This window comes from Paramisgurnus dabryanus, chromosome 17 (genome assembly GCF_030506205.2).
Source record: "Paramisgurnus dabryanus chromosome 17, PD_genome_1.1, whole genome shotgun sequence".
NCBI lineage: Eukaryota > Metazoa > Chordata > Actinopteri > Cypriniformes > Cobitidae > Paramisgurnus > Paramisgurnus dabryanus.
Window position 1 is genome coordinate 10,437,548 of NC_133353.1, and position 24,660 is coordinate 10,462,207.

Consider the following 24,660-nt stretch of genomic DNA (forward strand, 5'->3'; position numbering starts at 1 on the left):
TTATATAGAAAATCGGTTAACTTGTGTTTTTCCCCCCAAATCAGTGACATCACTTATGAATTTGACAATTAAAGAGTTAAAATCATGGAAATTTTGTAAACATTTGGTAGTTTTGATCAGAACTGAGGTTGATTACCAGATTTATGTAAAAAAAAATATTAATCTAATACATTTTTTAAAGTTGTTTAATTTAGGGGCCTTTTTTTACACTAACAACCCGAAAGGGTAGTTAAATGATCCAAACAGTTCTCCATGGACGAATTCAAATCCAGCCCTGCCTTATTTCATTTCAAAAGCCGTTTTCACTCGGATATACGTCACCACGGGAAAAAAAACAATCGCCAATTCCATTTCATGGTGCCTTTAAAGTCTATCTTTCTAACGCAATTAACGCAAAACCAGAAATCTGCTGATACAGAGCCAGAAAACACTTAGGACATTACTTTATTGCTGCTTTTCATAGTTAGCGATTTCTATTTTTAACCAACAAAGGAAACAGGAAATAGCTGTGAAAACTTAAACTAGGGAACCGGTGTACATACCAAATTAAGACCTGGGTCATTCTACGGAAATGTCCATTTTTCTGTCCCTAGCCTTTACAGAAATATTACACTTGAAACACCCATTAGTGTTACAAATGTTTTTTTTTTTAAATGAGACAATATGTTATTTGAACAATTACACCTTCTTGAGCCATCAATGTAGCAATATTTGATTTTTATAAATTAATTAGAATTCCAAGCACCACAGAAGTGCTCATCCCCAGAGTCATGTACAGAGGGAAAATGCTTTATTTTGAGATCAAAAACTGTGTTTTCTTCCATTTAAAATACAATCATGTGTCCATAACTATCAAATATATGATGTAAATTACATTAAAAGACAAAATGCTAAAGAAATATTATAAAATACATAATGAAAGTAGTGGTCTCCTGGAGTTGTATCACTGGTGTTACCGTTTAACAAAAAGCTCTTATTTTTAAATCAAAAACACACTGATGACATCACTTAACTTTCTTCGTTCAATTTCCTGGAGATCTATGAAGAGACGCCCATATAAGTCCACTGTCTCTTTTCAGTTTTCAGAAATCTTCTCATTTATCTCATGATTTCATATGAAGCTTTTAGTTTAAGTCACTGTATGACCTCCCTTATTGTTTGGGAATTGCAAAAAAATAGAATACAAATGGATTAAATATTGATTTGAATTTTTAACAAATATAATGTCAATTTTTATCCTTTTGCGAGGAAAGCCAGTTTACTTTTGGCTCTTTTTTGTTTGTAATTTATTATAAGATGGTGTTTGCCCCTTTTTTGTGCAGTTGCAGATAAATACACCAACACTTTCAGCAGTTACCAAGAATAAATGAAGTATGATTTGCAGTAAGTGAATGTTAATCTAAATCAAAAGATTATAAAGTGCAACTTTCTGATAGCAATGCACATAGAAACTACCTGCACCTAAATAAGTCTACTTCAATGTCATTATTTTTATATAACTGATTTCTGACTGCAGCAATATTAGACCTAGCAGGAGTCCACATTAACTGAAAGTCTGCATCTGCTGAGTCTGCAAAGAAAAGGGTAGTAAAGAAGATAAAGCTATGTGGCAATACGTGCAAAAAAGTTTTTTTGGTCATTGGCATGATCTTGTCACAGGAAAGGGACAGGGTAACATCTTTGATATAATAGATAAAAATTACTAAGCAAACCTTTCACGCATCACATTGTAATTGACATTCTAAAGACAAAACTTTGTTGATTTAAAGGAAACTTATTTCACACAGAGTAATATTTTTTTCTAGTATTGCTGGTTTTTATATTTTTAAAAATATAATTTCTATATAATGTATTTTTTAAATAACAACGCTAAAAGATTAAATCTAATATTTTTATTACGTGTTGAATTCTAAAAGCTCTTCAATTTAAATGTGCATCTTATGCAGATTGCATGGAGAATACATGTCTTCGACAAACTTTCCATATCACCTTAAAGGTGCTCTAAGGGAATTCGCGCATTTTAGGCCATAAAACATTTTTGTTACATACAGTAAACATCTCCTCACTATCTGCTAGCTGCCTGACTCTAATTTTTAGGTAGCCCTGAAATGCTTGATTTCCAGGTTCAGGTGTGTTTGTTTGGGGTTGGAGCTGAACTCTGCAGGACAGTAGATCTCCAGGAACAGGGTTGGTCACCACTGAGTCTAGTGTGACCGTGGCTTTACCGTGTTTTACTGGGGGGATATTAAAATCTGCAAATGCAGTGACTGGCCAATCAGACCAAAGCGTTCCGAAGAGCAGAGTAAAGATATACAGTAATGTACATTAATACTAAATTGTCATAGTTGTAACTGGTCAGCAACAGTATAGTGTGTAGTTTTGTTTGAATATTAATTTTGTGAAGGCACACACACTCATTTACATCATGCAGTGAGATCACATTTGGAGTGAGTATAAAGAAAGATTTCTTTGTGTTTACAGAGCGACTATGGGTTTTAGAGCAGAAAACATCAATAGTCTCTTTAACTAATGCTGTTATTTAACAGCTTACAGATTATTGTACAGATGCATAGTCATGGGGAATACCCACAAATACCAAACAATATTTTCAGGTCAAAAGAAAGGCCGTGGAAATCCAAAACAGGAGAATAGCACGCTTTCATGCTGAATGAAAGAGACAAGTGTTGTTCTCCAAAACTCTTTCAAAGCAGTGTTGAATGCTGGACAGCATGATCCTATATCAAACACTGAGCTCATTTCCGCTAGGTCAAGATGTTTCTAAAGACCCACACTACACAACAGTAATGAGAGCCGTCTTTCTCAATCTATTCTTATTTTTATATAAAATATTAAACTATTTCACAAAACATATTTTCTTTTATCACAACATACATGAAAACAAAAGACACAAGTCCAAAATGGGATCCTACAATGTGGTCTTTATTAAGAACACCTGTTTATTCTTTGAATATTTTACTTCAGGTCCACAAAAAATAGGTTTTATTTACAAAAATGGGCGTTTTATATAACATATAAAAGAGGATAGGAAAAAGACATACAAAAACCAGACAAACAAAAATAGATAACCACCCAAGTAACAAACTTAAGGCTAATTATTGCGTGTCAAAGGACTCAGATTGCATTTCTGTAGATTCGAGGAGCGAATCAGCACCTCCAGAATCAAACCAACACTAACATTCTGGATTTACACATCAGCTCCCAGATCTCCATAGAGTTAATTCACTTCAACCCCTAAACTCACACTGCATCATTATGTGTGTGTGGGCACGAACAGGGGGATCAAGTTTGAGGTGTATCTATATCTTGAGGTTACTGGCGGGAAGAGTGCTCTTATCCAGATCATCAAAATATGGGTGCGTCATTGCTTGCCGTGCTGAAATCCTCTTAGGAGGGTCATAAATCAGCGTTTTCTAAAAAAAAAGACAATTAAAATAAAGATGTGAGGACAAAAGGGACATAAAAACAAATGAAGAGTTTTGTTCCAAAACGCAATAAACACAATTTAAAAAAAAAAGAGTTCTCGCCAAAATCAGTATTGTATCAGGTCAGTATTTAAAAGTAAATTCTTAATTTTAGGCAAATTACAATATCTGCCGTTTTTCCAAAACTCAAACGGCACTCCTACTTTTCTGTGAATGCAACGAATCCGCTCAACAAATCACAGCGCACCATTCCACACATTGTAAACAACAATGGCAGCGAGTTACTCACAGAATCCGAGTTTTTCCTTACTTTGTACTTTTGTACTTCGTATGCCATTTTGTACTTCGTGATTAACAAACAAACAAACAAACAAACAAACAAAGTAATACTTTGATGGCATTGATAAACCTGTGGTGGTTTCTGGGACGGAAAAGAGCCATCAACATCTAATAATTTACCCGAGAGGCACTCGGGAGATGGAAAAATGCCAGTTGCTTGTTCTGCCGACAGCACCAAGCTTCTGTCATGCTTAAACATCGACCCCAGGGGATCTTATAAAAAACGTTCCATTATATTACGCAAAGCTAATGAAAATTGAGCAGGACCAAAACATTTTACAGCTGATCGCTGTAAACAAATTAGCGTCGCACACCTGAAGTCAATAGATAGGTGCGTAGGATAAGACGACAAAAAGTCTCAAAATGTACAAAGAACAATTCCCGCACACTATCTGCTTGCTGAAAAAATGTATTTAATGAAAGTTGCGTTGCAACGTTTCGATCAACTGATCTTCATCAGGCAACTGCAATTGTTACAAACATCATCAAATATAAATGGACAAATGTCCAATCACAATGTAGAAAAACAAATCACATGATAGGTGCATCATTCAAAATAGTCACATGATTACATCTCAATTCAATAATCTCATGATATCATTTAATATATGTAACCCGATACACAACTCATATGTAAGTCTAATACACAATTCAAAGCATCACATTAAAAAGTGCTTCATCATTTAACCCTAAAGGTGATAAAGTTTGAAGAGTATCGATCCAATAGAGTTCACGTCTCAGTAATAGTAAATCAATATCACCACCTCTAGGTGGCATATTCACCTTTTCAATTCCACAAAAGCGTAGTGAGGAAACATCATGATTAAGTGCATTAAAATGGGTCGCTACCGGGTAATTCATATCCTTTCTTCTGATTGAACTTTTGTGTTCACTAATTCTTAGCTTAAGTTGACGTGTTGTTTTTCCCACATATCCCAAACCACAAGGACAGCGTATCAAATAAATCACGTGTGTAGAGACACAAGTGATTACTGACTTAATGTCAAACTTTTTTCCGGTTCTAGGATGACTAAAAAAAGAAGTTTTGAAGGTGTTGTTACATTGTGCACAATTTCCACAGCGATAATTTCCATTAGGTAAAGGGCTGATTAATCTCTGTGAAGGACTCGGAGTATTCTTCTGAAATTGAGCATGTACAAGACAATCTTTTAAGTTCCTAGCCCTTCTAAATACAATCAATGGGGGATCTTGAAAAATGGCACTTAATTCTGAATCGGAAGACAAAAGGTGCCAATGTTTTTTGAGGATCGATCTAATCAGATGAGATTGAGAAGAATGGGTAGTAATGAAAGTGAAAGAATGTTTTTTAGATAATTTGGTCTTCTTTTTTAACAACTCAGAGCGTGTCTTAAGGAGAGTTACATTAAAAGCTTCGTCAATCCATTTAGAGGGATATCCCCGATCTAAGAATTTATTTTTCATAATTAAAGCCTTCTCTATGAAATCAGTGTCAGAATGGCAAATTCTTCTTAGTCTGAAGAATTGACTTTTTGGAAGGCCCTTTTTCAAAGCGATAGGGTGAAAGCTGTTGGCTAAAAGTAATGTGTTGCGATCAGTGTCTTTTGTGTATAGAGTCGTAATCAATTTCCCATCATTTTTCAAGACCCACATATCAAGAAAATGTACTTTTGTGTCATTGATCTCACAAGTGAATTCCAAATCCTCGATAAAGCTGTTCAAGATAGACACAAATTTACTAACATCATTTTGATTGCCCAAAAAAATACAAAACACATCATCAATATATCTGTACCATTTCAAGATCTGAGAAAAAGTCCACATACTGAGATAAAGGAGCTAAGGAGCTCAGTATGTGGACTATTTCATCAAACCTTATGTACAGGCCTTACCTGCCTACATTAGGGACTCAACTGACTTTATCAACAAGATTTCTGAATTACATGATTTACCTGAGAATGCTCTGTTACTGACTTTGGACATTACTAGTCTATATACCAACATCTCACATGAGAAGGGACTAGATGCCCTGAAGTATTATCTTTCTACACGGAGTGATGTTACACCTCCGACTGATTTTTTGATCGATATGGCTAAATATGTTCTGAAATATAACTATTTTAGCTTTGATAAAGACTATTATCTTCAGATAAGTGGTACAGCTATGGGTTCGATTTTTGCCCCCAATTACGCTAATTTGTTTGTGGGTCATTTTGAACATTGTTTTGTGTGTAATCCTGAAAAAAATCCATATTTTTCTCAGATCTTGAAATGGTACAGATATATTGATGATGTGTTTTGTATTTTTTTGGGCAATCAAAATGATGTTAGTAAATTTGTGTCTATCTTGAACAGCTTTATCGAGGATTTGGAATTCACTTGTGAGATCAATGACACAAAAGTACATTTTCTTGATATGTGGGTCTTGAAAAATGATGGGAAATTGATTACGACTCTATACACAAAAGACACTGATCGCAACACATTACTTTTAGCCAACAGCTTTCACCCTATCGCTTTGAAAAAGGGCCTTCCAAAAAGTCAATTCTTCAGACTAAGAAGAATTTGCCATTCTGACACTGATTTCATAGAGAAGGCTTTAATTATGAAAAATAAATTCTTAGATCGGGGATATCCCTCTAAATGGATTGACGAAGCTTTTAATGTAACTCTCCTTAAGACACGCTCTGAGTTGTTAAAAAAGAAGACCAAATTATCTAAAAAACATTCTTTCACTTTCATTACTACCCATTCTTCTCAATCTCATCTGATTAGATCGATCCTCAAAAAACATTGGCACCTTTTGTCTTCCGATTCAGAATTAAGTGCCATTTTTCAAGATCCCCCATTGATTGTATTTAGAAGGGCTAGGAACTTAAAAGATTGTCTTGTACATGCTCAATTTCAGAAGAATACTCCGAGTCCTTCACAGAGATTAATCAGCCCTTTACCTAATGGAAATTATCGCTGTGGAAATTGTGCACAATGTAACAACACCTTCAAAACTTCTTTTTTTAGTCATCCTAGAACCGGAAAAAAGTTTGACATTAAGTCAGTAATCACTTGTGTCTCTACACACGTGATTTATTTGATACGCTGTCCTTGTGGTTTGGGATATGTGGGAAAAACAACACGTCAACTTAAGCTAAGAATTAGTGAACACAAAAGTTCAATCAGAAGAAAGGATATGAATTACCCGGTAGCGACCCATTTTAATGCACTTAATCATGATGTTTCCTCACTACGCTTTTGTGGAATTGAAAAGGTGAATATGCCACCTAGAGGTGGTGATATTGATTTACTATTACTGAGACGTGAACTCTATTGGATCGATACTCTTCAAACTTTATCACCTTTAGGGTTAAATGATGAAGCACTTTTTAATGTGATGCTTTGAATTGTGTATTAGACTTACATATGAGTTGTGTATCGGGTTACATATATTAAATGATATCATGAGATTATTGAATTGAGATGTAATCATGTGACTATTTTGAATGATGCACCTATCATGTGATTTGTTTTTCTACATTGTGATTGGACATTTGTCCATTTATATTTGATGATGTTTGTAACAATTGCAGTTGCCTGATGAAGATCAGTTGATCGAAACGTTGCAACGCAACTTTCATTAAATACATTTTTTCAGCAAGCAGATAGTGTGCGGGAATTGTTCTTTGTACAGCTGATCGCTGTAAAAAAAAAAATCAGCGACGATGTCCCAAATATAACAGCAGCAATGACAGTGTTCTTAATATGACAAAGTGAGTGTTTTGATTAAGGCCATTAAAGGGGCCATGGCATGAAAATCAGACTTTTTCCATGTTTAAGTGCTATAATTGGGTCCCCAGTGCTTCTATCAACCTAAAAAATGTGAAAAAGATCAACCCAGTAACTTAGTTTTGGTAAACCATTCTCTACAAGCACATACAAAAATAGGTTGTTGAAATTTGGCCCTCTTTATGATGTCATAAGGAGCTCTTATTAAAATAATACTGCCCCCTTAATCTGTACTATCCAATCACAGCACTGCCATTTAGTGCATAGAAAAAGAGGGAGAAAAAAATAATTCACAGCACAATTGAGTTTCAATTGCAACAAACCACCATCATTGTTTGCACTTCATCAGCTCATTTGCATTTGAAAGGAAACACCCAAAACGGCACATTTTTGCACACACCAACAAAGTGTCAATTTTAACATGTTATAATAAATTATCTATTTGTTATTTTGAGATAAAACTTCACACATGTGCTCTAGGAAACACCAAAGATTTATTTGACATCTTAAAGTCTTGTGCCATGGCCCCTTTAATGTTTAATCAGTGTATACCACTAGTCAACTAAATGAATATAACATGGCAAAGATGAATGCACATTTATATATTAATTCAATAAATTTATAGCATTTTGAAAAAAAAATTGTCATGGATCTATTGCATTTTGTGGAAAAAATAATCAGTTTTTATAATAAATCATTGAAAATCAAATTATGGATTTGAATTTTCTTTTGTTTTTCTAACCTAAAGATGCTATGTGAAAGTTTGTTACAGAAAATAGTGGTTTTCATCTTGTCACTTTCTTGGTATAGAAAACACATTTTTACTGAAATTAGTCAAAATGGATTGATTGCGTTTTAGAAAAACTCTTCAAATAATTAAATAGAATGTCAGTATGTGAGGACGTTACCATAAGCAGGTCAATGCCATTCTTGTCCAGGTTCTTTACTGTGTTGGCCAGATTCCCAGATTTCCACTTTGGGAAAGTGTTCTTGTAATCTGGCAGGGACTCAACTTCAGGCCAAACCTCATTGTTTGGGGTTCCCAAAGTCCTAAACATGAAAATAAAATCACAGAACAACAAATACATTTACTTTATAATATATCCGAATTAAAAAACAAAAACAAAAAAAAACAACCTTTGTTGCCACAAGTAGTTGAATTTATCACCTGCTATACTGTAAATACAAACTGTATATTTAAATGGGGACAAATCTGCATTTACCAGCCTAAACTGAGACTTTATTGCTAACCAAATGAGTAATGTTCTCTTGTTTGTGCATTAGCCAGATGGCCATTTTGTGTGCACCTGAAAATCCTGAAAAGCTGGTCGATTTCAGAGTCTCCGTGGAAGAGTGGTTTCTTGGTTGCAAGTTCAGCAAAGATGGTACCAATACTCCAGACGTCTACAGGTGTGGAGTAGCGTGAGGCTCCCAGCAAGACCTCAGGAGCTCTGTACCACAATGTCACCACCTGTACATTGATTTGAAAACAACCAGTAAACCCCTTGTCCCTTAAAGCCACATTCACAGACAGTAATTTTAATGCACTGGTGTGCATTACGACTTAACATTTTACAGAGAATTATACCTATAGATATACATCAAAATGGCACCCATATAGATATGCATAATTTCACTGTATGCGATCAGACAAATCATAAAGAGCGGTTAAACTTGAGTACGACAAGCATGTAGACTGTACGATGATGACTCCTATTTTACAGGAGGCTTCGACAGCTGCATCACACATTAGCGCAACGTCACCAGCATGCGCTAGTGGTAAACAGACGTCTTTGAACCCTTCTTATTGTACGACATAGGACAACAGATGAAGAGCCACGATCACAGAAACAACGATTGTCTCATGATGGCAATATTTCGTCTGGGATAGCCAAAAATCGTGCAGTGTATCCTGAGCTTTAAGCATAGTAACTTATGCTACGGCTAACCAGCTCCGAGGCAGGTTATGTTCTGGATTAGAGATCACGCACAAAAATGCAGCCAATCAGCTGTGAGCAGTGACACGAGTGTGACATGCCTAATTCACAGTTTTAATGTTCTTGTTTCTTTCCTGTATACATTTACGGCCCAACCCTTAGAAAAATGAACCATAGTTTTATTATAGTAAGTGTAGTACGCATGTTTTGGTCGATTGTTCACCATTTGTATTAGCGTATGTTAACTATAAAAATACTATTAATTGTTAAACTATGTGAAACAGTATATAATATTGTGTCTGCAATAGTTTTTTTATACTTAAAGGGATAGTTCACCCTAATAATGATGATAATTTTATCATAAATCACTTACCCATGTCATTCCTAACCACCAAGTGCTCGTATTGTCTTCAGAACACAATTTTAGATATTTCTGATGAAAACCGGGAGGCTTGTGACTGTCCCATTGACTTCAGTTAGTTTCACAATTCTTGAACTGAAGGGACAAGAACGCTTGTGCGCAAAGAGAACAAAACAAATTATTTTATTCAACAATTTGTTATCCTCTTTGATTGTTCGGAGCGTGTTCACAACCTGACTATGGCGCATGCTGCTTACGTAGCTGCCAGTGTACAGACACAAATACGCATTGTAATTTGCGAATTTATATGGGCTATTTAAGTATTGTTAACAATGTTTGTATAATAGCTTAAATAAAAAAGCAGGAAAAAAACATTGGTAACTGCCACAGCATGCTCGTGAACGGCCTTTGAACACGCGCACAGAATTGTTCATGTTGCTTCATAATATTATTATTGAATGACTGATGGAACATGGACCTTTTTCCGATATCTTTTTCTTTTTTGGGGAAAAGAATTGTGAAACTAACTGAAGTCCACGGGACAGTCACAAGCCTCCCGGTTTTCATCAAAAATGTGTTCTGAAATTGGAGCACTTGGTGGTTTAGAATGACACAGTGGTTTATGATAAAATTATCATTTTGGGGTGAACTATCCCTTTATATAATATGTGCGCATGATCTGTCCATGTTAAAAGCGATTGGTTTTTTGGTGCCAATGTCACTTTTTCATGTGCACACGCTTGCGGATTAATCATAAGTTTAAGATCAAAGCCTGAGTTGACAGCGAGAGTTGATAAGGTGCTTCATAGTGGTTTCATAAGCAGCCTTATCGCATTGGTTTGGTTTTCCAACTCTAAACTAATCCTATAACCCTGAGTTTGTTTAACCATCTTCATGTTAACAGGCAACTGGTTGCTCAATAAATATAAAAACTTCAGATCACCATGTCAACCCAGTGTCGGTGAAAACTAGGGATGCTCCGATCAGGATTTTTGCAGGTCACAACCAATTTGTTGTCTTTCGATACCAATGCCGATCTTTCAAGCTGATATGCAAGCTCTTTGATGTCTGGAACTGTTAACATTTTTTCTAGATAAAGTAATACCACAGATGTCGCCTTCGTTATATTACTGGCAGAAATTATGTATATTATTTTTTAATAGATAATCAAATAAATAAGCACAACAAACATTTCTTCTTCAAAGAGAAATTTAAAATGCCTTTAAAAAGGCTTTTGTCTGTTAAAAGTAATGAAAATAAAACACTCCACAGTCTTTACTGTATGAATTAAATATACAAAAATTTGTATGAAGTACAACAGTTATTTAGTGAAGAGCAGGGAGTGATTTTATTCATAGATTTTATAGATATGAATTAGGTTACTGTAGCTTTAAGACGTGAGAGAGATCACTCTGTACACGTGCACTGATGAAATCTGCTGCTGTGTGTGCGTAGACAAGAGCAGCTGTGAGGAAAATGAAAGTTTTAATGCTCAAAACTTTAAGACGCATGCAAATAATAAAATTTTGGCATGAGGATTCAATTGTCCGTGATGGATATGTGTTGTATACGCTGTTTGATGGGGGACGTGAAGACGCGTTGCGCTGTTAGGGCCGGAGTGCGTCCTCATAGAAAATACACATATCTGTGTAAAGGAAAAGAGAGAAATCCAAATCTGCACGTCGCACATAAGCAACGGGTTGTAAAAATGCTCGAACTACGTGAAAAATGGTCTCTTAACACTATTTGGACGGGATTAGTTTTCCAAACAACGTTTGAGTTTCAACGTGTCCCCCAGGACGTCTGTGATTTTATGTACCGATTCGGATGGGATTAAAATGATGCAGGCTATTCCAGAGATGGGAGTGTCCGTTTCATGCATTTGGGCGTTGCAGAAGAGCACATGCTCTGGATACGCATGCTTGTAATGTTTAATATTTTGCTTTAAATGTAAAATTATGACAGAATGTAATTTATTTAATTTTAACAAATCAAAATAAAATATACAAATCCTACTAAAGTTACGTTAGCCTACGTGTTTTATATACCTGTCTGCTTATAATAAACCCAAAGAAATGAAGAAATAATGATTAATAACAATTTATTATCTTTATTAATTAACATTAACATTCCGGAGTTGAACAACTTTGAACGGAGTTTCTTATAACGTTACTGATATTACAGTGTTTAGTCTTAACAGTGTTTGATATTCAGCTCGTCTTGATTTAATTATTTTATTTTGCTGAATGCGTAAAAACATCCATATCTGAATGAAGAGGACTCAGGAAATACAATATACGCACATTAGTAAGACCTTACGGCAGATCACGCTGGCCAAAACACGAAATGAACCGCGTTTTCAAAAGATATTGCGGGCAAACACAGACATTTGCATCCGGACGGGATTAAATTTCTCAGAGGACCTCTGAGTTCGGCGAACAACAGTAGGTAAATTGCTCTGGAATTCTTACGGAGGTCGTCAAAGAAAAACACAGACATGGCCCGGAAGGGATTAAAAACACAGAGGACCTCTGAGAAGCACGATTTTCTCAGAGGTCCCCCTGTAAAACTAATCCCGTCCGAATAGGGCTTTAATTGCAGCTGCATTCAGGAGCCCTATAGCACTATTCGGACGGGATTAGTTTTCCAAACAACGTTTGAGTTTCAACGTTTCCCCCAGGACGTCTGTGATTTTATGTATCGATTCGGACGGGATTAAAATTCTCAGGGTATTCCAGAGATGGGAGTGTCTGTTTCTTCATTTGGGCGTTGCAGAGCACGTGCTCTGGAAACGCGTGTTTGTAATGTTTAATATTTTGCTTTAAATGTAAAATTATGACAGAATGTAATTTATTAATTTAATTTTAACAAATCAAAATAAAATATACAAATCCTAAAGTTACGTTAGCCTACGTGTTTTATATACCTGTCTGCTTATAATAAACCCAAAGAAATGAAGAAATAATGATTAATAACAATTTATTATCTTTATTAATTAACATTACCATTCCGGAGTTGAACAACTTTGAACGGAGTTTCTTATAACGTTAATGATATTACAGTGGCCAGTCTTAACAGTGTTTAATATTCAGCTCGTCTTGATTTAATTATTTTATTTTGCCGAATGCTTAAAAACATCCATATCTGAATGAACAGGACTCAGGAAATACAATATACGCGCATTAGTAAGACCTTACGGCAGATCACGTTGGTCAAAACACGAAATGAACCGCGTTTTCAAAAGATGTTGCGGGCAAACACAGACAGTTGCATCCGGACAGGATTAAATTTCTCAGAGGACCTCTGAGTTCGGCGAAAAACAGTAGATAAATTGCTCTGGAATTCTTACGGAGGTCGTCAAAGAAAAACACAGACATGGCCCGGAAGGGATTAAAAACACAGAGGACCTCTGAGAAGCACGATTTTCTCAGAGGTCCCCCTGTAAAACTAATCTCGTCCGAATAGGGCTTTAATTGCAGCTGCATTCAGGAGCCCTATGATGACAAAAGTAAACAGAAAGATCGGCAAATTTAGCGAGTACCGATCAAATAATTTAATGCCGTTATCGGCTGATACCGATCTGCGGCCGATCGATCGGAGCATCCCTAGTGAAAACCCATTATTTTGGGATTAGTTGTGTACATACCTCGTGTGTATACACCCTGACTGGGACTCCAAAGGCACGTGCCAGCCCAAAATCTGCCAGCTTGATCACACCTTTATTATCAATCAGCAAGTTCTGAGGTTTTAGGTCACGATGCAGAACTCTCCGAGAGTGGCAAAACAGAATGCCCTCCAGGATCTGATACAGGTAACTCTACAGAGAAAACAAACACTTACCGATAACAATCTTTTAAAGAAAAAAAACTTGCCCTATAGGCATAGAAAATTCTTCTCACCTTCACCAGCATGGGGTCCATATACTGGCCAGATGGGATGGAGTCCAGGTATTTTTTCAGATCCATGGACAGAAACTCAAAAACTAGGTACAACTTTGATTCCTGCATCAGAACATCCAGCAGGCTGGAAGAAACCAGAAGACATATGTGAGTGATCATAGTAGTAATTCACCAGTCTGCGCCAGCTATTCTGAAAACCAGTTTAAACTGGTGACACTAGTTTTGTGCAAAGGAATAAATGCTTCCCCTTTAAAATTGTGAGCAAATGTAAAGTATTAAAGGAATATTCTACTCATTTTCAATATAAAACTATGTTATTACCTTAACTAAGTAGAGTTGATACATCCCTCTATCATCTGTGTGCGTGCACGTAAGCGCTGGAGCGCGCTGCGATACTTCGATAGCATTTAGCTTAGCCCCATTCATTCAATGGTACCAATCAAAGATAAAGTTAGAAGTGACCAAACACATCAACATTTTTCCTATTTAAGACGAGTAGTTATACGAGCAAGTTTGGTGGTACAAAATAAAACGTAGCGCTTTTCTAAGCGGATTTAAAAGAGGAACTATATTGTATGGCGGAACAGCACTTTTGGGAGTTCTTCGACTCGCCTGAAAAGTCCGCTCCCCTTCTCCCTCTCATAATGGGAGAGGGAGGGTGTTACTGCGCCGAGTCGAAGTACTCCCAAAAGTGCTATTCCGCCATACAATATAGTTCCACTTTTAAATGCGCTTAGAAAAGCGATACGTTTTATTTTGTACCACCAAACTTGCTCGTATAACTACTCGTCTTAAATAGGAAAAACGTTGATGTGTTTGGTCACTTCTAACTTTATATCTGAGTGGTACCATTGAATGAATGGGGCTAAGCTAAATGCTATCGAAGTGTCGCAGCGCGCCCCAGCGCTTACGTGCACGCACACAGATGATAGAGGGATGTATCAACAATTCTTAGTTAAGGTAATAACATAGTATAATATTGAAAATGAGTAGACTATTCCTTTAATACGACGAATGACATTAAAGATTTGTTTGCACACGTCTGACAGCAGTCACAACACTCTCACATGACAATATGAAGGATGATATTTAAAAGCAAAATGCTAACAGTGATCAGACTCTTGTAAATATGTAAAATTGTGCTCTGCTAATGTGTTCAAAGTCTTACCGTACAACATTGGGGTGCTGGAGCTCTTTGAGGAGGGAGATCTCTCGGACTGCAGTGCTTGGCACTCCTTCCTCTTCACTTTCCAAACGGATCTTCTTCATGGCCACCACCTGTCCAGTGGTTTTATTCCTCCCTTTATACACTACACCATATGTGCCTAAGTAACACACACAAAAACTGATTAACAAAATGCAATACTATGACCCAAATATAGAGCACACTGTTAGTAAATGAAACTAAAAACAATGGCCAACCAAAGTAGATGGTCATGCTCAAATGTTTTACAAATAATTAATCTAAAATACAATGACAAACGACTGAACTTACCTTCACCAATTTTCTCTATCTTCAGATAGTCATCCATTTTCTGGCAACACTAAATAAAAAAGCAAAAGTATCCCTTAAGGTAAACATTGATATTATGAAACATAAACAGCCATGTACGCTGTAACTATTGTTGCTTTAACTAAAACCTAACTTACTTAATTTTCCTTTTTGAACATTTGAAGATTTTGTAGTTAAAATCTAGAAGTATAAAATTTACAGAAACCTTTCTGATGTTTTGTAAACAGTTAGCCACATCATGACAAACATCAACAAAATATAATAAAGAAACATGTTTGTTTAGTTAATTATTTATCGACGTGACCACAAGATGCGACAGTTAAAACACAAGTAAAACTAACAGTCCTTAATCACATTAACCAGCAACAGAACTTAATCAACCACATATGTTAAAAGATTAAATGTATGTTTGATTATATATACAACTGTAAAAAAAAGTTGACAAGTTAGTTAACGTTCCCAGGAGGAGTCTGTGCCCTTTAGGCCTATGCGGGTTTGAAAAGTGTAAATAATCAAAATATATTATTTAACGGCCTATATAATAAAACTTACCTTTATTTGAAAGTACGTGCAATATTGATGAATGTCCGATTTCTTTCTCTTTTTCCTCAGATGTCTTGGTAAAGTCTCTGAGGGAGGAAAGAGCTCGCGGTTGCCTTGTGTGTTTCGTTGCACATGAAGTTCCTCGGTTCAAACTGGCCGCTGAGACGTAATTCAAAAGCGACCAATCAGAGGTATCGTGGGCCTTCAAACAGGCCAATCAGATGGTAGGGCGGTTTGAAGCGGGAGCAGAGGCGGACTGACCGTGTGACGTGACGGAAGCATGAATGCAATGTGTGCGCATGTGTGCTGTGCAGAATGTGCAGCGTATGACATCAAAATAGCGCGAGAGGAATTCGGAACTTCAGCACAGGTTTTTTTTTTTTTTTTTTTTTTTTTTTTTACTTCAGCACAGGTTATAAATCGCTCTCGCGGTACTCTGAAGTCATCCTACTTGAGTCTGCGCATCGCCACATAAAGACAACCATGTCTTGTTTGTTCAAACTGGTCCAGTTACGAAAACAGATTTTTTCATATTGATATTTTTCGTATTCTCGTTTTGCTATTGAGGTAAAACGTTAATATTTGCCTTCTGTAAACATGGACAACATGTCTCAATTTTATCTATAAGTTGCCTTGAAAGATTATTGATCAGTTCAAAGAAGTGAACAGTTTTTTAAAAATAAATTCAAAATATTTTCTGATATGTAATAAACCTTTTTACAGTCTATGTAATAAACAGACAGACAATAATACATATAAAAACAACAAACATGATATGTGAAGTTAAATGAAATACCACACAATTACTTAAATCAAAATGGTTTTCATGTACTTAGCAAACCCATAAGTCTATAATAATAAATCAATATTAAATAACACTCACTCATAATTTTTGACATTTGGAAATCATCGACAGAAAGTGTTCTTTTCAACACGTAAGATGTAACTTATGTAAAACATAAATGTAACTGCTGTAAATGAATTTTAATTCTTTCTTTTATATAATATGCGTTGGTTATAAGTTTGTGAGCTTTGGATTATATAACGAACTGACACCAGGCCTGATCTGTTATCCATTAAACTTTTGTTTAAAAATAGCAGCATGTTTATACTATTTATAATTAAAGTGGACCTATTAAAAGGCTTTACCACATTAGTGTTAGAATGCTTTATTAAAGGCATCTTTTCATGCCATTGATTATGCAGTGGTTCTCAAACTGGGGGCCCTGAGATTGTGCCATGGGGCCTTATGACATTTTATAACATACATTAAAATATCATGAATTCCGTGTAATTAAACCTTAGAAAAAGGCACTGCATTGTATATTTTAATAACTGTTGTTTTATTAAAAAAAAAACAAAATGTTTTACAATGTTTTATGTTATACATTTTATTTGGGTAGGCCACGAAGGGCACAAGTGGGGCTGTGGGGGCCACCATACAAGAGGGGCCGCATGCCGAAAAACTTTAAGAACCACTGGATAAAAGCACCAGAAGTGAAAAAAGTACCAGAAGTGCAACTCTTTATGTGACCATATGGTGGCACAGTCGGACTTTATTTACTAAAGTGTAAAACAGACGTCTAACAGTGAGGGCGCTGTTGTGAAATTCAGGGTGACATCAATTACACTTTCCCCTACACTTCCTATGATCGTGAAGGACATATAGTTTTACATCATAAGCATATGTATTATATTTGAAATGTTACGGCACAAATCCACCACAATAAATGTAAATTTATTACATATGTTACATTCCATATGTTACATGTTTCAGACCCCTCAAGTAACAAGCTAACAAAGGCCAATGAAGCATAACCAGCCAGTCTAATTATAGAGAAATAAGGAGGCTTAGTCTCTAGGATAAAATCTCTTCAAATCCAAATTCTCAGAGGTGAAGACTTTAATTAAAGTGATTAAAGGAAAATTACTTTTAAAAATCTGTTTTGAGGAGCCCTAAGAATGTATGAAAAGGGAGGAAACAAATGTATAATGGGTGTGTTTTTCATTGATGTATACAGTAAAAGTTTTGCATAACAATAGAATTCTATGTGTTTACATTTAAGGAATAATTTACAGTGAGCTAGTCAGCAATCATTTTTACAGTGACATTATTTAAAAATATCTGAATACCAAAATCCATTATAGGGCATCATAAGTTTTCCAGAGATCAGTGGAATTAAAAAGGTTTTGCCCATGTTACAACTCAAGCCTGTTAAAGGAAAACACCACAGTGTTTCAATATTTTACTGTTCTTTTTTTATTTTTTTTTTAAAGCTTTATTTTCTTTTAGATTGCATGTAAAGAACATATACACATAAGATCATAATCTTCATTTTTTTTCCTATACAAAAAACAAAAAACAAAAAAAAAACAAAAAAAACATTAATAATATTAATTTTCATTTGCAGTAAGTGAAGGTAAATGTTCCAGAAACGAGTTCCAGATTTTTTCAAAAGTCTTTGGAGATTTCCTAACATTAAAAAGAATTTTCTCGGGGGTGCAATATGAAAGAAGTTCATTTGTCCATTGCTGTCTAGATGGGGGTTGAATCGACTTCCAGTTCACTAATATACATTTTTTTCCGGCAGTTCCTGCTAAGAGTGAAAAGTACTTTTTATAATGAGAACAACCTATTAAATCAATATCTCCTAATATCCAAATTCGAGGATCTTTACTAATTTGGATACCTATAATCTTTGAAGTATTACCAATTATGTATTCCCAAAAATCATTCAGTACAGGACAGTTCCAAAGCATATGAAGCAAGGTGCCTTCAGATGTTTTACACCTTTGACATTTAGAAGATTTACTATTATTTAGCAAATTAAGTTTATAAGGAGTAAAATATGTTCGATGCAAAATATTGAATTGTATTTGTCTATGTTTAGAACATATTAAAAGTGTCTGCATATTTTCCATAACATTCTCCCATTCTTCCAGGTCATATTTACAATTAAGGTCTGTTTCCCATCTCTGCTTCAAACCTGCATTATCGAATGGCATAAAATTAGTTGTTATTGTGCTATATCCTGTAGAAACGATGCCTCTTGGAGAGGAGACATTTTTATTGATCATAATATTTTCCAAAGGTGATGATATAGGAATCTTAGGAAAAGTCTGGGAAGTGATCTCTTTTACCCAGTGTCTAACTTGCAAATATTTGAAAAAACTATGTTTTGATAATTTATATGTCTTGGATAGTAATTCAAAGCTCATAAAAAAATCATTGTGATACAGGTCTTTTAATATCTTTATACCATTATTTACCCATGCTTTTAAGGAATTATCAACAATGCCATGAGGTATAATAGGGTTTTCCCAAAGTGGTAAATATCTAATAGGAATGATGCTAGGACAGCATAACTTATGAGATTTTTTACTGTTCTTACCTCAACTTAGACAAATTAATGAATAACTATCTTTTTTCAATGCATGCACTTAATCTTTGTACAGCCCATTGTGAATGTGTTCGCATTTAGCCAATAGTCCCATTCATTCCTTAGGATCCAAACAGGGATGAATTTGGAAGCCACCAAACACTTCCATGTTTTCCCTATTTAAATACTGTTACATGAGTGGTTACAAAAGTAAGTATGGTGGCACAAATTAAAGCGTTTGTTTTTTAAGCAGATAAAAATGAGAACTATATTGTATGGCGGAAGAGCACTTAGTTTGCAGCACTTTGACCTCAGTGCACAGTAACATCATCACTCCTGACTACTCCCCCTCATTCTCAAACTTCAAACTGTGCCTGAGGTGGTGGTTGAGGAGATTCCCCTGTTCATATGTAAAGCGCTTACTGAGAAAAGCGTAAGGTATTATTATTATTATTATTATTATTATTATTACAAAACATAGTAAAATATTGAAAGACGGTGGTGTTTTCCTTTTATGTTCACTGATGGCGGTGAGAGACAGACATATTATGTCACCTGAATGAACCTGTAACACAGCCTTCAGATACACCATACACAAATCTGGTGTGTCTGTGTGTCAACGTGAATATCATTTTAGGAGACGATGTCATTACAAACTTCTCTGAAACACAAAAGCAGATCTTTTAGAAGAAGTCCTCTTTTGTAAATTTACTCAGAGCAGGCAACATATTCAAATATATTTAACTCTTTCACCGCCAGCGTTTAAAAAAAAAAGTTGTCAGCCAGCGCCAGCGTTTTTCATGATTTTCACCAAAGTTTAATGCCTTCCAGAAAATGTTCTTCTTTAAATGATCTTTTGAATATGGTTAGGTTTCTGCAAAAACACCACATTTTGAGCAAAAAGCAGAGATAATTCCATTTATGTGACGGACTTTTCATAGAGATCCCATTCAGAACGATCTTTCAAACAGACACGGACATGCAGCCGCTTGCCATAAGGCAATACTTCCGGGTTTAAAAAGTTGCGGGCGCCACCTGGTGGATAATAGCGGTATTGCGGAAAGACGGAAAATCTCGTCATTGGCAGGGAAGCGTTTTCTCTTGATTGACGCGATATCTCGTCAATGGCGGCGAAAGAGTTAAACACAAACGGAGTCAATACTAAATTAAGAAATTACAGAAAAAAATTATAAAATATATAGTATTAGTTTATTGTAAATCTTATAAAGTAAAAAAAAGTTTTCTGTGAGGAACTTTCAGTCGTATACAAACCTTTCCTCTCTTGAGTGACCGGTTTGATATTTTGCACTAAACAAGTGAGAGAATATCAACATAAACATGCAAAGCTGTAGTTTAGCTTCAGGGTACCTTGGCATATTCATATGTTTTATTTTTAGAGATGTACAATATGCTGTTTTTTGACATAACATTTTGGGCTAACATGACAAAAAGTTGCTTTTTAGTAAACTAACCATGACGGGCAAGAATCTATTTCGGAGTGGCTCAGTGTGGGTAGCACTGTTGCCTCACAGCAAGAAGATCCCGGTACGAACCCCAGGGGCTATGTCAGGTGGCCTTTTTCTGTGGAATTTGCATGGTTCTCCCTGTGTCAGCGTGGGTTTGCTCCGGGTTTCAAAAACATGCAAGTTAGGTGAATTGGAGATACCAAACTGTCCTTCCCCCAAGCTGTAATAAACCGGTGGTTCTTATACTGGGGGCCCATAGATGGTGCCTGGGGGCCCCAGTTTAATTACATTTTATGAATACATTATTTTACCATACATTTTGTGTAATTAAACCTCAGAAAAATAAGGCTACTAACCAACTGCACTTAACTGTATAATTTAATGTGTTTTGTTTAATTCAAATTTTAAGTTTGGGAATGTTTTATGTCATACATTTTATTTGGGGGGCATGAAGGGATGCACCGTACACAAGAGGGGCCCCACGCCGAAAAAGTTTGAGAACCAATGGGTCTCATTCACTAAGCATGCGTACGCACTCTTTCTCTTTCTCGCCCTCTCTCCCTCTCTCTCACACACACACACCCTCAGTCTATCTTGCATGCTCTCTCTCTTTCTATTTTGCATAGTTTGTCTTAAAGCATTTGCAATCCGTGAGTTGTTTTTGTAGTTATCAGCTTTAGGCCTTACAGCATGTTGATCTTAACATTTCTGTTTGCAGTTCTGAAGAAATGTCGCACTGGGAATATCAAATACTAATCTTATTTGCATCTGTACCTTTGTAAAAAGAAATGTACAAAACTCGATTGTTTTTTTTTGTCATCAGTTATGTATGCATGCATACCCTTCCCTTTCAGAAAAGTTTTATTTATTCACAATATATTTATTGTATTCGGTTGTAAATCGCAAATTAAAGGGCATTCTGTTGTTCGTAAGATTTGTAAGCAAATCATTTTAAATATGCATATGTTCAGGCTTAAAGTTATCTACCCCTAATCGCAAAATTTGTCTCTACATTTACTTTTACAGTACGTTCCAGATACTTTGATAAAGCACTGTCCTATCAGTGTGTACATACTCAAGGACAAACATTAACAGATAAACTACTAATTATATAATTATCCCTAAACCACCACAAACTAACACAGTTAAGCCTACCGATCATCTATCTGTTCTGTGTACACATGTGGACTTGAATATGCATATCTGTGTGTTACAGGTGTATGGTGATACCTGGGCAAAAGTGCAGCGTGCACTGGACATCTGGACTGGGTTTGGCATGTCTTTAACTGGTGTACATACATGTGGAGATTACATGTTCAGTGGACACACTGTTGTTCTCACCATGCTCAACATTTTTGTCACCGAATGTGAGTACAAAGAACAGCACTAAAGAGTTTTACTCATTGTATGTGGAGTGCAGTTTTTTGTTGTATTATACAATTGTATCAGCCGTTTACTGGTGGGTCACAACTGAAAATGGAAATACCAATGTAGTCAACGTCTGCAGCTTCATATTTAAACTATAAAAAGGGAAAAAACAGGATTATATGTGTAGGCCTTTAACCCTGAGAGCTGAAACACGTATGAGTAAATGTTTCCCATCAACGGTTGCTGGATTCATCTTTATTTTTTGGCATGCCACTGCTTTGTTTGCATAGTTACACTCAGAGAATATCTGGCCCGTACTGCTGGATATTAAATATTGGTGCACTTGCAACATAGAAATACACTGTTTGTGCTGATCATTGTATATTTTGTGCCTTGAGCATACAACACAATTCTAAATACACAAGCCAAACACTGTGGGGTGGGGGAGAAGCAAGATGGCTCCTTGAACGCACGCGTTTTGATGAGCTCGCAATCCTAATCATTTAACAGACCCTTCGTAACGTTATTGCAAAGAAAATTTTGAAAGATAACTCACATTGATATTACGGTGATTCACCAAGACCACAATGGGTGGCTCAGACAAAAGGAAAAGTGCTGGAAAGAAAGCTGGAAAGTCCGAACCAACTGCACATGCTAACCTGGCTAAAAACAGCAGCTGTTTGCAGGCGACTGATAGTTCTGTGAAGATCTCTTCTAACGACTTAATTGAAGACAACTTGCACGATTATCTTAAACAGGGTAATGATCCAGATGATATTATGCTGGCAGAAGAGGAATTTCCGTGTCTCCCCGAAACTCCCTGTGAATCACCAGCCCCCAAACAACGCAGAATTGTGGATAAAGATACATCTGTCATCCTCTCGCAGATCTCAGACCTTTCTCGGCTGGTCCAAGTCAGATCAGACACTTTAGAGAAGTTGGTGGAAAAAAATTCTCAGGTAATTAATGAAATGAAAGCAGAAGTCAGTGTCAACACCAAACAAATCTCAGAGTTAAAGGAAACGATCGAGTTTATCTGCGCAGACGTCAATGCCATGAAACCTCGACTGAAGCAAGCTGAAAAGTCTGCCGAGGACCATGAAAAACGTCTAACGTTGTTGGAGGGCTATTCCCGTAGATGGAATTTAAGAATTCAGGGGATTCAAGAGAAAAATGGAGAGGATGTTCGTCACGAGGTCATCAAAATATGTCAATGTCTCTTGCCACAGCATAAAGACAAATTTCCCGACGTCGTGGATGTTGCTCATCGCCTCGGTCGTTTCAAAGCTGGAAGCAGCACTCCTAGAGCAATTATATTTCAGTTCACATCACGGTTTTTCAGGGATGCTGTCTGGCGTGCTGCCAAAGACGCAGACTTTCTAAAGAACAACCACCTGAGGATCTCCGAGGACCTGTCTCCCGCCGACAGAGAAACTAGACTGAAACTATGGCCTGCTGTAGAAAAAGCACGCAAGGAAAACAAGAAAGCTTTCTTCGTTGGTGGACGTGCTTTTGTAGACGGCGTTGAGATTCATCCACCCACTTAAACTACGAGGGATGCCCGACTGGTTTTAAGGTGAATAAATGGAAGAAAATATATGTTTATTGCCTCTTTCAGTGCAGAGGTACTCTACCTCATTCTCTCTTTTTTTCGTGAATGAGATGGAGTCCCCAGTTCATACGTTTTTTTTTTATATATCATAAAAGAGGCAATCTAAAAAATAAAGACAAAGGGGAATAAAAACCTCACCGTTCTATAGGGAGGATATTCCTTATATTGTTTGAAGACTTGAATGAGACTGAGACTCCAGTTCAAATGTTTTTTATTTGTAAATTTATAAAAGAGGTAATAATACGTAAAACGTAGAAGAAAAGAAAAGGTAAAATGTGTGTATATATATATATAATTTTTTTTCTCTTTGCACAAAAAGGGATTGTTCTCATCCTGGTATTTACTTGTTCTAACTGTTTAAGATTTGCTATAATTCTTTATAGGAATCTTCTGGATTAACATTCTATTTTCTATATTTTTTTGGTTTATGTCTTTATCTATTGTTTCTCTTAATGTTAGAGGGTTACGTAACATTGTTAAGAGGAAAGCTATTTTTTTGCATTTGAAGCGCTTTAATACAGATTTTTGTTTTATGCAAGAGTGCCATTCGGATATTCAAGATGTTAATTTCTGGAGGTCACAATGGGGACTAGATTTATGGTTCGCTCACGGCACTACTCACTCTGCTGGAGTCTGTATCTTGAAAAATCGTTTTAAAGGAAAAATATTGAGTTCTGAGTGTGATAAATCTGGTCACTACATTTTACTTGCCCTTGAAACGTTAAACTCAACCTGTATCCTTATTAATGTATATGGTTTCAACTCACAAAGAGAAAATACTGCATTTTTTGATAGATTAGGAGAACGGGTGACTCATATGTTAGCCATATATCCTAACTCTTATCTGATCTTTGGAGGTGATTTTAATGTCGCTCTGGACAACAGCTTAGATAGATGGCCTCCTCAGGCTGGAAAGCTAAGTCCTGATTATGTAATTACGTTTATGGAGACATTTTCTTTAATTGATACATGGAGAAAATCTCACCCAACACAACAATGTTTTACTTGGAGTAATAATTCTTTATCTAGTCAGTCAAGAA

The 24,660-nt window shown here is 36.0% G+C and overlaps 1 protein-coding gene across 2 annotated transcripts; it reads right to left on the minus strand.

The window, feature by feature from the left end:
* Positions 1-2,925: 2,925 nt before the first annotated feature.
* cdk1 (cyclin dependent kinase 1) lies at positions 2,926-15,933 on the minus strand. 2 transcript variants are annotated; one of them, XM_065297383.2, is made up of 8 exons: positions 15,804-15,933; positions 15,234-15,273; positions 14,907-15,063; positions 13,739-13,862; positions 13,486-13,656; positions 8,849-9,012; positions 8,450-8,591; positions 2,926-3,431 (listed from the first exon to the last, which is right to left on the minus strand). In XM_065297383.2, exons 2-8 carry the CDS (start codon positions 15,268-15,270, stop codon positions 3,318-3,320), a joined length of 909 nt encoding a protein of 302 aa, XP_065153455.1. In that variant the 5' UTR covers positions 15,271-15,273; positions 15,804-15,933; the 3' UTR covers positions 2,926-3,317. The 2 variants fall into 2 exon arrangements, with proteins under 2 accessions (XP_065153455.1, XP_065153454.1); XM_065297382.2 differs by having other exon boundaries at positions 15,234-15,282; positions 15,804-15,932.
* Positions 15,934-24,660: the final 8,727 nt, after the last annotated feature.